Genomic DNA, 13,391 nt, shown 5'->3' on the forward strand with positions numbered 1-13,391 from the left:
AATCACATGTCCTTCAGCCGCAGCAGTCAGACCCTAGACCTCCTCATAGCACAATACCTGCTGTCTGAAGCTGTATCCACAGTCCAAATCATATCTTGTATTTTTCTCTATGTCATATCATTGTGTTCCACAAGAGTCAATAGACCGACTGCTTTTTTGGTTACTATGTAATGTGTAATAAACTCAGTGCTGCACCGCTCAGTCTGCAGAGGGCACTGTCACACTCAGTATGACAGTCTGCCTTTTTTAAGCTGTATATTACAGAGGAATGTTTAAAATATAATCATTGCACAAGAGGAACAAAGAAAATGCAATTCTGTGACAATGCATAGTGAACCCACTGGTGAGTTTAGGCCATGAGAATCGATGTTTTCAGTACATTTTTACATTTGCCACTTAGATCAGTGTACAGATTAAAAGGCAAACTCAGATCTGTGTCAGTGGTTGACCTGTTTTAGTCTCCCTTTAGCAGTGTATGAAACATGTCAGCCAGATAAATGTCTCTTGTCACTAATGATAGCCTGAAGTGGGATGGGACTCATGAGTAACATCAGGCAAATTTTATGTCTTAATTCAATATGAGTAATGTTGATTGTGTGTTACCTTTAACCTTCTTTTAATTCAGAGTACGTCTTATCTGTGATTGGTATTTTATTTAAGGATGGGGATGCTTCTTTCCATTTCACACATAGTATGTACACAGTGTACAAAATGTACATACTGTAGAGTACATTACGTTTTTATTAAAGCTAAACTACAGAAATCTTTGTAAGGTTCCAGAGTGCTTCAAAATAAAAGACAAAAACATTTAAATTAAATAAAGAAATAAAATGTATTTCTAACCATGGCAGTCAGCGCCACTGAACTCTCGCGATAACTCCCACTTCCCGTGACGTGTTATGGTGCTGTTACCAGTAAAGCGGTGGATCAGCTGTTGGTGCTCAGCGGAGGAAGTGGGTCGCTGCGAGGAAAACTAGGTTAGCAATATGTTTTTGCAGTTCAGATACAGTTCAGAATTAACGTTGCTGAAGTGTTAAGTAACCGCCTGTCTCATGTTGCAGGTGTGATTGTTATTTTATTTGAGTTTAGTTGACTTTACTCTTGCACAAAACGCTGCTAGTTATGTAGAGTTACTTAAAGATTAACATGTTGCAGAGGTCAATTAACTATGTTTTGCAAAATACGACACTAGTATTAAGCTACATGAAATAAATTGCTTTGAGACCGGAGTTTAATAAGTTTAATAGGGATTCTGCACCGTGCAGTCCAAAGGTCTCACTCCTGCATGTACTGCTACTCAGTGGTCACTCAGTATGAGCGTCTTTACTTTTACTGTGTGATCTGTAAATGTTGCACAGGACAGAAAAGGTTAAGTCTGATATCAACTGTCTGTAGTTTGTTTTCTTTCAGGTGGTTGGAAACCCTGAATATTGCACTGAGCATCATGTCAGAGCTAAGAGGGAAGGTCCAAACAGTCCTGGGTCTGGTGGATCCAGACCAGCTGGGCCGCACCATGACCCACGAACACCTGACAATGAGCTTTGAATGCTGCTATGTCCCTCCTGCTGCAGGCGATGAGGCAGCGGCAGAGGACCCGTTCCACATGCAACACATGCACTGGCTGCAACAAAACCCCTACAGCTGCCACGCGAACCTGCAGCTGAAGAAAGATATCAGTGCTGTGCGGGACGAACTGCTGGCCTACAGGAAGGCTGGCGGGGGCACCATAGTAGAGAACACCACAACAGGCATTGACCGGGACATGTCATCCCTGAGGCAGCTGGCTAAAGACACCGGGGTCCACATTATTGCAGGAGCAGGGTACTACGTGGACATCACCCACACTGAAGCCACCAAGAAAATGAGTGTGGAGAAGGTGTGTTCACCCAAAACCTGCCACACGAAGCAGTTTTAAATTCAGCTTCATCCCTATAGTGTGTGTCTGGAAAGATAAGATAGTGAGCTGCATCAATTTGTGGTGCTGACAATTTGATTGTGTCGAGACGTGCTGTGTTTGTTTATGTTCTTCTCTGAGTTTTGATTGATGTGAACTGGTTTCTGGCAGCACTGTCTAGTCCTTGAATTACACACCACGACTGAACAGAGAATCATTGTAATATATACATTGCTTTGACTAACTTTGCATTTTCTGCCAATCAGCTGACCGACATCATTATCAGTGAGGTGATTCATGGTGCAGACGGCACCGACATCCGCTGTGGTGTGATTGGAGAGATCGGCACCGGCTGGCCCATCACAGACAGCGAGAAGAAGGTGCTGCAGGCCACAGCTCATGCTCAGGCTCAGCTCGGGTGCCCTGTTATCATTCATCCCGGCAGGAACCGTGCTGCTCCGGCAGAAATAGTCCGGATTCTCCAGGAGGCCGGTGGTGACATCAGCAAAACTGTCATGTCTCACTTGGACAGGTAAGAAGTCCTTTATCCTTTACAGGATAGGTGGTTTCAGTAATGGATGGATGGAAGAAACAAACATGTAGCACCTTGATTTATCCCCTTTCTCCTCTCTTCATGCAGGACTATATTTGATGAGGGTGAACTGCTCGAGTTTGCTAATCTGGGGAGTTACCTGGAGTATGATCTATTCGGAACAGAGATGCTAAACTACCCATTTAACCTGGAGGTGGACATGCCCAGTGACAGCCAGAGAGTCAAGATGTGAGTAACATTAGCCAGGGTTAAAATTGTCTACATTGTCATTACAGAATCCCATAAGGTACATTTTTGATGGAAATTATAAATACATATAGTTAGTATCGGTGTATATGATGCTGTTGGCACTGACTTGTTTAACAATGGACAGATGCAGATCGGAAATTACAGTATGTTCTTTAGCTTTACTGTCAGTAGTGTTGTGCTTCAGTTCTTTACTTGACGCTTCTTTGTTCCTGTTCAGCTTGGCGTTCCTGGTAAAGGAGGGCTACGAGGACAAGATCGTTGTCGCACACGACATCCACACCAGGAACCGTCTGACCATCAACGGCGGTCACGGCTACTCTCACATTTTGAAGAACATCGTGCCGAAGATGCTGACGAGAGGCATCTCTCAGCACCAGGTGGATAAAATCCTCATCGAGAACCCAAAACACTGGCTGACCTTCAAATAAAAACAAAGAACTTGAGCTTTGATTTCACTTTAATTTTAATTTCACATAATGACCTGAGGATCTCACAATTAAAACTTAAAGATCTTAAGAATAATCAGTATAATTCATTTATTCATGTTATTATATATCACGTTATTGTCAATTATCTTAAAATCATTTCCAGCAAAGCTAAAAGTTTGGAACTTTGTTGTTTAATGGAAGTAATTACAGCCTTTTTTGTTGCCCACTTAAAAGAGTTTTTATAGTGCCAATCATTAGCAGTTATGGTTTGGTCCTATTTATGCCACTAAAAAGTAACTTTTACTTGTATGCAGCCAATCTAAAACAAATATTTTCCATTCTTTTGAGGTTGTTTCGTAAGTGGTGCTCACAAATACGGTGCTAATAGATTTTTCTGATGTAATGCCAGTGTCATTATTTTCTTCATTTAATATCTCATTGTTACACCAGTGATTGTAGTGGCTATGCCCAATGTCTATACAATGCACAGTAGAAGTACTGTACAAAAAAATAAAAACTTGTTTTTAAAACACTGTGTCAGCAGTTGTTAATCCTCAGGAGGCCCATTCCAGAGAGTCAGACCCCAATAATCTAGTAGGAATAAAAAGGATGGGCCACCTCCTCAGAAAGAAGGACAGAAAACCTCTATTCTTAGATTTATTTGTTAGATAATAAAATGATGTCTTGGTCATATGGATTATTAGCTTTTTTCAAACTTAGGTCTGCATCAGTAATTACCCCCAGGGTTTCTGACTTACTCAATATTACCATGCATCTGTAGTCTGAGTGAATAATGTGCATTTGTTTAGAAAATAAATTTTAAAAATTCTTATTGTCATTAAGCAGGAAGAGATTTTCAGACAACTCCTTTGGGCATAGAAATACATGTTTTCATTATATTTAAAACTATATCCAGACTAATCAAATCCATGTTAATGGCCCTTCTTGGTCATTCCTCTCTTTGAGTACCTCCCTGTCGTCCTCCAGAGTGGACGTCTTCTCTTGTCATCAGTGAGGAACCCTGCTGTCCGATGGTAATCTGGGTTTATTACAACAACAGCACTCAACACATTAAACTTTGTGTCATTTTTGAACTAGTACATTTGTTTTGCATTCCTCTTGCCTTGTCTATTTTTGAAATTGTTTAAAATTTCCTGCTATCATATTGATTTTATATTTTGGCTCAGTATGGATGTGGATTCTTGTCGTAAAAGCAGGACAATAGATGGATGTGGAAAGGACGGTGAGTAAGTGTCACAGGAGAAACTGCTGTGGTCTCTGTAACGATGAGACTCTTTCCTGAGCAAACACATGGGGAGTGTGTGGCACAAACATAACAATCAGGCCAGAGCTGTAAAGAAACTTGATCAAATCCTTCTGTGTGTTTGGCAAGAGCTGAGTCAAAGGTTAGTATTAGTTTTACATGATACATGAACAAGGAGTCCAGTAAATGAATATGGCTGTTAGACAGACTTAAGTTTAATAAATACCAGGAAGTGCGCTTTGCAGTCCAAAGGTTCCTTGTTGTTGTTAGAGTGTTAAGTAAACCCACCTGTCTGCCTGATCTGATCTGTAAATGAATAGCAAGTAACTTAACCACGTCTGATATTTCTCTCAGTCGTCTTTACTTTGTGTCCATTCAGGTTGTTGAAATTGCTCAGAGCATCATGTCAGAGCTAACCGGGAAGGTCCAAACAGTCCTGGGTCTGGTGGATCCAGATCAGCTAGGCCGCACCATGACCCACGAACATCTGACCTACAAGCACCTGACCACAAAGTTCGATTTCATGTACGTACCTCCTCCTCCAGGCGATGAGGCAGTGGCGGAGAACCCGTTCCAAATGCAACACATGCACTGGCTGCAACAAAACCCCTACAGCTGCCACGAGAACCTGCAGCTGAAGAAGGATAATGACGCTGTGCGGGATGAGCTGCTGGCCTACAAGAAAGCTGGAGGTGGCACAGTGGTGGAGAACACGACCACAGGCATTGACCGGGACGTGTCATCCCTGAGGCAGCTGGCTAAAGACACCGGGGTCCACATTATTGCAGGAGCAGGGTACTATGTGGACTGCACCCACACTGACGCCACCAAGAAAATGAGTGTGGAGAAGGTGTGATCCAGTCTCTTCAAAGATTTATTTATTTAATATTTAATTATCTAATATGCAAAACAGACACATCAGCAACTAATCACTGTATGTACCAATATGTGCCCAGTTTTAGTGTGACTTCAGCTTGCTTTGACTAACTTTGCATTTTCTGCAATTCAGCTGACCGACACCATTGTCAGTGAGGTGATTCATGGCGCAGACGGAACCGACATCCGCTGTGGTGTGATCGGAGAGATCGGCACCGGCTGGCCCATCACAGACAGCGAGAAGAAGGTGCTGCAGGCCACAGCTCATGCTCAGGCTCAGCTCGGGTGCCCCGTTATCATTCACCCCGGCAGGAATCACGCCGCTCCCGCAGAAATAGTCCGGATTCTCCAGGAGGCCGGTGGTGACATCAGCAAAACTGTCATGTCTCACCTGGACAGGTAAGAAGTCCTTTATCCTTTAACACGATAGGTGATTTCGGTAATGGATGGATGGAAGAAACAAACATGTAGCACCTTGATTTATCCCCTTTCTCCTCTCTTCATGCAGGACTATATTTGATGAGGGTGAACTGCTCGAGTTTGCTAATGTGGGGAGTTACCTGGAGTATGATCTATTCGGAACAGAGATGCTGAACTACCCATTTAACCTGGAGGTGGACATGCCCAGTGACAGCCAGAGAGTCAAGATGTGAGGAAAACTGAAGAGAGTTAAAAATCTGATCCACTTTTCCTCTTGTTGAGAAACCCACGGTGTATATTTTTATGTGAATGTAACTACTATAGAGTCTACATCAGTGTACATCTTATGCAGACGCTGTGGAGAGCAGAGTGTCTCTGCACAGTGAAGCAAGCAATAGGACTAATGATACAATATGATATACTTTATTTTTCACAAAGGGACATTTTTCTTATTCAACAGAATAGAACAAGGTGACACACTGTGTACACCCACTAACGTATAACAGAAGACTTGTTTGAGTTTTTTCCCTCATTATTCGTCTGTGTTCCTGTTCAGCTTGGCGTTCCTGGTAAAGGAGGGCTACGAGGACAAGATCGTGGTCGCACACGACATCCACACCAGGAACCGTCTGACCATCAACGGCGGTCACGGCTACTCTCACATTTTGAAGAACATCGTGCCGAAGATGCTGACGAGAGGCATCTCTCAGCACCAGGTGGATAAAATCCTCATCGAGAACCCAAAACACTGGCTGACCTTCAAATAGGTCTTCTGTATGAAATACTGGTTGCATGTCCCTAGTTCACAGTAGCTGCATAAAGCCTGTGACTCACACTTTTTAGGGACTTAGACGCACCCTCCTTCACTTGTTGTTTGTTTTCAGAGCTTTCTGTCCTCAGAACATCTGCTCCTCAGATGTGCATTCAGCTGGGTCAAGGTCTGGTGATTGACTTGATCCATCTAACACCTTCCCCTTTTTCTATCTGCTGAAGTCTGTTAATTGCATTTTGTGTCATGACTTTAGATCTACGTATTGCTTGAACAGTCTCTCTTGCAGGATACATTTGCCTAACAAGCAACACTTTTGGTCATTTAAGGTTTTGGTGATCTGATACAAAAAGTTTTAGATTCTCTGTTGCTTAATACAATATATCCAAATGTAAAAGGCAGAAAATAAAAGCAGACATTTATAACCCTCATCTCATTGCCATCTTTTGATTGCAAACTGAGATGTCTTGAGTGCGCTGCAAACACAAAGGAACTGACCTTCAGTTCCAGTTCTTTCAGAGGCCACAGAAAATAGCTTTTACTTGTGTGTAGACATTTGAATGCAACCAAGACAAGACAAGTATTTTCCATTCTCCACTGGTTTTATTCAGAGTGGTGCTGAAAAATAAGCCGTTAATTAATTTAAAAAAAAAAAATTGCATTAATGTTGTAGTTGCTTTCTTTGTTTTTGTAAGAACATTTGTTATGGAACAAAAATAGTGAGCATGTTAGTAGTCAGTCTGCTGATCACCCTACCTAGCGTGACAGATTGAAAAAGACCAGTATAGCAGCCCACACATAACAAGAGTAAACCAGTGGTTTACCAGGCGAGCATAGTATGTGCCGTTCTACTTCTTAGTGCAATGGTGTGGATCATATGGAAAAAGATGCGTTACTGCTGGATCTTGTGACAATGATGAACAGTTCTTCCTCTCAGTCTGCAGAGGGCACCATGCCACAATAATCAACCCAACTCTGAGACGATTGCAGCCCCCAGACTTCATCGCTTTAGTTACAAACGGCTGCATTGATGAAGATATACTGTGTGTTGTAGAGGAAATTCAATCTAAAATAAAAGCAGAGAGAAACAAAGAAAATACCCTGATTCATATTTACACACAAAAAGACAGAGGTGGCAAGTAACTAAGTACATTTACCCAATACTGTACTAAAGTAGGTAGGTAAAGAGGTATTTGTACATAGGAGTATTTCCATTGTAGTATTATTAGTAGTGGTAGTAGTAGTATTTCTATATAAGTATTCCTCTTACTTTAACTCCACTGTTGTTTTTGTTTCACAGTCTGATGGTAACAATACATGTTACTCATTTACAGTATTTCTACTTTTGCAACTGTGGTAGGGGTTAGGATTAGTGGTTAAAGGTGACAGAGACAAGACACAATATGTACACTACATAAATACTAAAACTGCATTAAGTTGCTTTTTAAAGGTGTCCACCTTAAGTCAGAAGAAGAGATGTTCACTGTTCATTTCAACCAAAGCACAACAGCCAGCGAGAAAAAGACAAACATTCAGTTTGAATTTCCCATTCCAAACATTTGTTTTAAATCATCTTCTTCTACAGCATCGTCAACTTGTCAGCAAATGGGTGGCATAAGCCCTGCAGTATGGTCCGTTGCTCAGTCATTTGTAGGGATGGTCAGTGTATTGGTGAGTATTCACAGGGCAGTTCCCTGCAACAGCTAACCAAATGCTGCTGTGTGCACCATCTGCTGAGTGAGTCTGTCTCTCAAACCCTGGATCATCTTCTCATGTTTTCCTCAGCCCTTTAATTTGTTGCATTTCAGATACAATTTACAATGCACAATACATAATTTAATTTGCTGAAACTTTACTATTGTACTTTACACATGTAACTGCCCGGCTCATGCTTTAGTACATCACATGTTGTTTTCAGCAGGCTTTATTTTGTTCCTTACACAAAATATTGCTAGTTGTAACTCAACATTTTCATTGTTGCACGTGTAATTTAACTAAATTTTGCACACTGTGGTAAATAGAAAGCAAATCAATTAAATTACTGAAGTTTTAAGCCAAGTTTCTGTACCAAGATCTACACTTTGCAGTCCAAACGTCCCTCTCCTTCATGCACTGTTAAGTCCGTCTGGTCAATGAGTTCTTAGCTCATCTTCACAGGGACACGCTTTCCTGTCGTATCTGTAAATTTTGGACGGGACTGCACAAACTCCAGGTCTTATATTCCTTTACTTTGTAACCAGATTGTTGATCGATTGCACTGGTTTATCTTTATCTGCTTTTCACAACCAATGAGTCAAGTCACTGTTATGCTGGTCACTGGTATTTTTTATTCTTAGCAAAGCTATGGAAACTGTACTGCATAACAAGCATTTACTCTTGTACATAAAACTGAATTAAATGTTTAGCATGTAACATCTTTCTCTACTATCTTTCATGTAGGACTATATTTGATGAGGCTGAACTGCTCAAGTTTGTTAATGACGTATGATCTATTTGGAACAGAGATGCTGAATAGTGGTTAAACTTGTCTACAGTGTCACTTCTGTGATTGAATGCACTTCTTTTAAACGCAATTGATTGTCGACACTTGAGACTGAAATAGGACTTCTGCCCTTAAATTTGAGATCAAACTTTATTCTTGAAGGAAAAGCTACAGTACATTGAATGTATAGTCTGCATTGGTGTATATATTATCATAACTGCTGCTTTGTGTCATGGTGCTGTAGAGGGACGTGTGCCACAGTAGGAGGAGGAGTGTGTGTCATTTTCTAGCCACATATTGGATCCACATATAGCAAAAGTCTAGTTTAACAATGTTCTTTAGCTTAAACTGTCAATAGTGACATGTTTAAATTCAAGTTTCTGGTGAAGGAGAGCTCCAAGGACAAGATAGTGGTCACACACAGCATCAGCACCAGATCCTGTGGTCAGGTCTACTCTGACTTCCTGCAGAACTTCATGCTGAAGATTCTAGCGAGGCGTATCTCACAACACCAGGTGGATAAAACCGTCATCCACAATACAAAACATTGGCTGACCTTCAAATGAAACAAAAAAAAAAACACTCAGGCAAACGCTTCGATGTAGTTGCAATTTTATCTTCAGAGCATCATCCGAACAGCTCACAATGAAAACTTCAACATCTTTGTAGTAATCACAGTCTAAGGTGAATCACAGAAGTGCTTTTAAACCCTTTAACCAGGAGTTTACAGGGTTTGAGCATAGATTGGTCTCTATTGATAACATCCTTACGGATTTCAGCAAAGCTAAATGTTTTGTAACTTTTCCATTAAAATAAAAAAGAATTACAGGCTGTTGTTTCGCCCATCTGAAAGACTTAGAGACACATATTCATTAAAATTTAATTTTGTACTTGTGATTACACATTATTCACTTTGTAAGCAAATTATAAAAAGGGGATCACAGTGCCTCTCATTAGCAGTCTTGTTTTGGTCCCTTTTATGCCACAAGCAGCCATCACTATTACAGACAATTGAACGCAATCTAAGGCAAATATTTTCCATTCTCAGGAGGTTGTGTTTACAGTGGTGCTTTCAAATATGGTGCTAATTGATTTTTCTAATTTCATCTCAGACATGTAGCTGCTGTCTCTGTATTTGTAAGTGACATTTCTGCAAATATGTTTTGCGGAAGGAAAATAATGAGCAGGTTAGTAATCAGTATGCAACTCTGCTCTCGACACGATGCGGCTGTGTTAGATGAGTTGTCCTGTTGCCCCTCAGTGGGTGCCTGGGTGTCTATGGGAGGCTGACTGGCTGGCAGGCCCAGATGAAGGACATGTTCTCCTCTCATCTGGGAACAGGTGGCCTCACAGGGTGACTTCACCACATGATCAATGGCATGATCGCCACAGCTGACTGAACAACTATATAAGTTTGATTAATCTCCTGAGAGGAAAGTGAAGATTTAACTTTATGTTTTACATTTTAACCGGCAGTCTTATGTGGATGGGGCTTAACAATCAGCGAGCAGATTGATGAATGTTGTCAAGCTGGAGGAAACATTTCTGTCAGTGAGACACCATCCAGTTTTGTGATGGTGACTAACTACCAGACCACCCCGGTGCTCCAGCCAGCTGTTGTAAAGACACAGACAAGAAAAATTAGTTTCTATGATCATTTTGTGACAACATGGTAATGGCCTTTTTTTCTGAATTCTTTTTAAGCTGCACAGAGTTTAAAGATCCTTTTTACAACCATGCATCGTTGAAACAGTGAACACCTTCACTCAGAATTCAACAACTAGAACATATTTTTTTGAAAAATAAAGCACACATACAGAATGGACTGACAAAGCTGTGAACAATAGTGATTATGTATCAGTTTTATCATTTATAATTCAGAGTTAATTTAACTTTTAGCCTACATCCACTCACTACTACAACAGCTACAATATGTTTAAAACAGTGTATCAGCAAAGTTAATCAGTAAAGCTAAAGAGTTCATTCAGGGTGCAATAGCGACACTAATCAATCTGACAACAGTACAGTTCAACGCTGTGCAAAGAAAAATTCATTATTACTATCCTGCAATTTAACTGTAAGGTCCCAAATGAACAGTTCTTTTCTTTTTTCGACTCTTCCCACATCTTCCTTGACCCTTTTGCAGTATGGAGATGGTGAGCTCTGTCTCTAATAATCCCACTGGCATTGAATTGAACATGAGCAGTGAAGCGAGCTATATGCAGAGCAGATCGTCTCCCTCAGCAGGTCTCTTCCGTGTTTCAATCAGCGTACAACATGAAGCCGGAGAAGGTGCTGTACTTGTTGTTGTTGCCCCCGTGCGCCTTACCGCCGTCCAGTTTGATGTAAATCTCATCCCCGGGTTCGAGGTGTAGCACAACACTGTTGCTGGCGTAGTCGTAGTTCTGGTCAGCATCTTGAGCGATGGCACTGGCTCTCACCTGGAAAGCAAATGTTACAAGTATGGGGATTAAAAGCGTCTTTATTTTCAAATTAAAACCGCGGACAGCTCCATTACCTCCGTGCGATCGACCTCTTAGTTTCATTTCAGCTTTAAAACAACAAAACAACGTTAACGCAGCTAATTTTGGACTGTGCGTAAAACGTGCGTAAAATACGAAAATATTTTTTCCCTATTAACTAAAACTAAAAAGTGATACTAACTAATTTAATATTCTTACATAACTATATTATGTTTCCTACCTGGTTGTTTTTACAGAGGTCAGCCCACATGCTGGTTCCATCCCCGCCTCTCATCAGCACATGGTAAACAAAGAAGTAAATCCCTGGTATTGAGCAGGTGAATTTCCCCGTGGAGGGGTCATAGTGGTTGCCAAGATTTGTGACTACGTCGTCGAATTTCAGCACTTCATATCCTTCATGCTGCTTCTTCAGTCCTGCATAAAACGCGATCTTTGGCACGGTGTTGTAAGTGGCAGCGCTGATGGCACCAGTTGGCCCATTTGCTCCGGGTGCTCCGGGTAGACCCGGAGGACCAGGTGCTCCTCTTTCCCCGGGAGGACCAACAGGTCCAGGTGGTCCGGGCTCGCCAACGGGACCCCTCGGACCCATCCTGCCGACACGTCCAGGTTCTCCTTGAGGACCTTGAATGAACGTCGGGAGCGACTGAACCAGGCGGTTGTCTTTGATCGGGTTGGTTGATTTGGCCGTGGAAGTGGCCGCAGTCCCGTGAGAGTCGCACACCATTTGACACGATCCGAGCATTTCATAGCGGGCAGGGGTCCCGGCGGAGTTCACCACGACCGGGATCAGAACCACCAACACCAGCACTAGCGCTACGCCACAAACACCAGTTGCGATCATCTGCGCTCTGCGGATTCGCGGTGTTCTCCGGAATGAATGGTCTTCCAGCCTGATTGTGGGCGATATTTTTGCAGAGGGAAGAATTTGACCTGCTCTTGTATTTTAGAGACGCGATAGTCCTTTAAATGTGTATGCGCAAAAGTAACCATCCACAACTTTTACGCGCAGCAGGTTCCCTCAAGCTGGCACATCTTCTTTATACCATAAACAACAGCAGAAGATTTGTTTTTGTTTAAAAACGTACGTAAACAATTTTCGAAGTCAGCTACACAAATTCCTGCCCACCACGATGCCACAGGAGAGAATGGGCTAGAAATTAAGCGATACCCTTTTCTGGTGTTTGGACAGTAAGGGGAGGGGTGGAGGTGATGGATGGGATAGAATCAATGCATTTCTTCAATCAAAAGAGAGAAAGTGAGCAACATACAAACACGGTGGTAACTTTGAAGCTTTGAAACGTGACTCCTTTATTTTCTGCAGCTTCTTTGTATCATGTGATCTGGTTTTAACTGTGCGAACTTTTCCTCTTGATGATTGTAACGTTGCATCACACGTTATCCAAACAGTTCTAAAGGTCTTGAGCATAATGACTCCCATTAAAGACACAAAGCTATATTGTTTTGGCAGCTGCTCACACCTCAGTGGCTCTCAGTGTCCAATTTATCATTGGGGAAAAAAAATCTATAGCGCCACCGAAAAGAAGAAGGGAGTCACTGAGAGGTGGCAGTGAAGGATGAGTTCATGCAGATGTACTGATGAAGTGACTGAATACTGAGGCATTTAGAGATAAAGAAGGGTCAGATCACCATAAACAGCTTTAAATTAAAATATATCATTGTTAGCATTTGGATAAATAAAGTCAACTTCACAATATAAGTTACTGTACCAATTATATAAAAACAGACTTAATTGATTTTTAAGATTTAAAAATGAGGCATTGTGGCTTTTTGTGAGGTTTGAGTGATGAAGGGCTAATCCTCGGTGAGAAGGGCAGATGATGATGTGCTCACGAATGCAGAGGGTGTCAGTCTGTGTCGATGGCGCCTAAGAGTCAGGTGGAGAGATAGATGAACAGGAAGGAAAAACACAGATTGTTTGTTCTGGAGGCCGCTGATTGCAGACTGAATACGAT

The 13,391-nt window shown here is 41.7% G+C and overlaps 3 protein-coding genes across 6 annotated transcripts; 2 read left to right on the plus strand and 1 right to left on the minus strand.

Annotated features, from left to right (window-relative positions):
- The first annotated feature begins 908 nt into the window (after positions 1-908).
- On the plus strand, positions 909-3,629 carry LOC113171566 (phosphotriesterase-related protein). 3 transcript variants are annotated; one of them, XM_026374015.2, is made up of 5 exons: positions 909-977; positions 1,396-1,876; positions 2,161-2,426; positions 2,535-2,675; positions 2,914-3,629. In XM_026374015.2, the coding sequence occupies exons 2-5, from the start codon at positions 1,445-1,447 to the stop codon at positions 3,122-3,124; spliced, it is 1,050 nt and encodes a 349-aa protein (XP_026229800.1). In that variant the 5' UTR covers positions 909-977; positions 1,396-1,444; the 3' UTR covers positions 3,125-3,629. The 3 variants fall into 3 exon arrangements, with proteins under 3 accessions (XP_026229800.1, XP_026229799.1, XP_026229801.1); XM_026374014.2 differs by having other exon boundaries at positions 1,411-1,876; XM_026374016.2 differs by having other exon boundaries at positions 968-1,061; positions 1,411-1,876.
- A 1,077-nt stretch (positions 3,630-4,706) lies between these two features.
- On the plus strand, positions 4,707-7,096 carry LOC113171563 (phosphotriesterase-related protein-like). The gene is made up of 4 exons (XM_026374012.2): positions 4,707-5,238; positions 5,398-5,663; positions 5,773-5,913; positions 6,241-7,096. The coding sequence occupies exons 1-4, from the start codon at positions 4,792-4,794 to the stop codon at positions 6,449-6,451; spliced, it is 1,065 nt and encodes a 354-aa protein (XP_026229797.1). The 5' UTR covers positions 4,707-4,791; the 3' UTR covers positions 6,452-7,096.
- Positions 7,097-9,630: 2,534 nt separating this feature from the next.
- On the minus strand, positions 9,631-12,541 carry c1ql3b (complement component 1, q subcomponent-like 3b). Of its 2 annotated transcripts, XM_026374029.1 has the most exons (3): positions 11,639-12,541; positions 11,265-11,376; positions 9,631-10,549 (listed from the first exon to the last, which is right to left on the minus strand). In XM_026374029.1, the coding sequence occupies exons 1-3, from the start codon at positions 12,257-12,259 to the stop codon at positions 10,521-10,523; spliced, it is 762 nt and encodes a 253-aa protein (XP_026229814.1). In that variant the 5' UTR covers positions 12,260-12,541; the 3' UTR covers positions 9,631-10,520. The 2 variants fall into 2 exon arrangements, with proteins under 2 accessions (XP_026229814.1, XP_026229813.1); XM_026374028.1 differs by having other exon boundaries at positions 9,631-11,376.
- Between the last annotated feature and the right edge of the window lie 850 nt (positions 12,542-13,391).

The sequence above is a fragment of the Anabas testudineus genome, chromosome 17 (genome assembly GCF_900324465.2).
Source record: "Anabas testudineus chromosome 17, fAnaTes1.2, whole genome shotgun sequence".
Classification (NCBI taxonomy): Eukaryota; Metazoa; Chordata; class Actinopteri; order Anabantiformes; family Anabantidae; genus Anabas; species Anabas testudineus.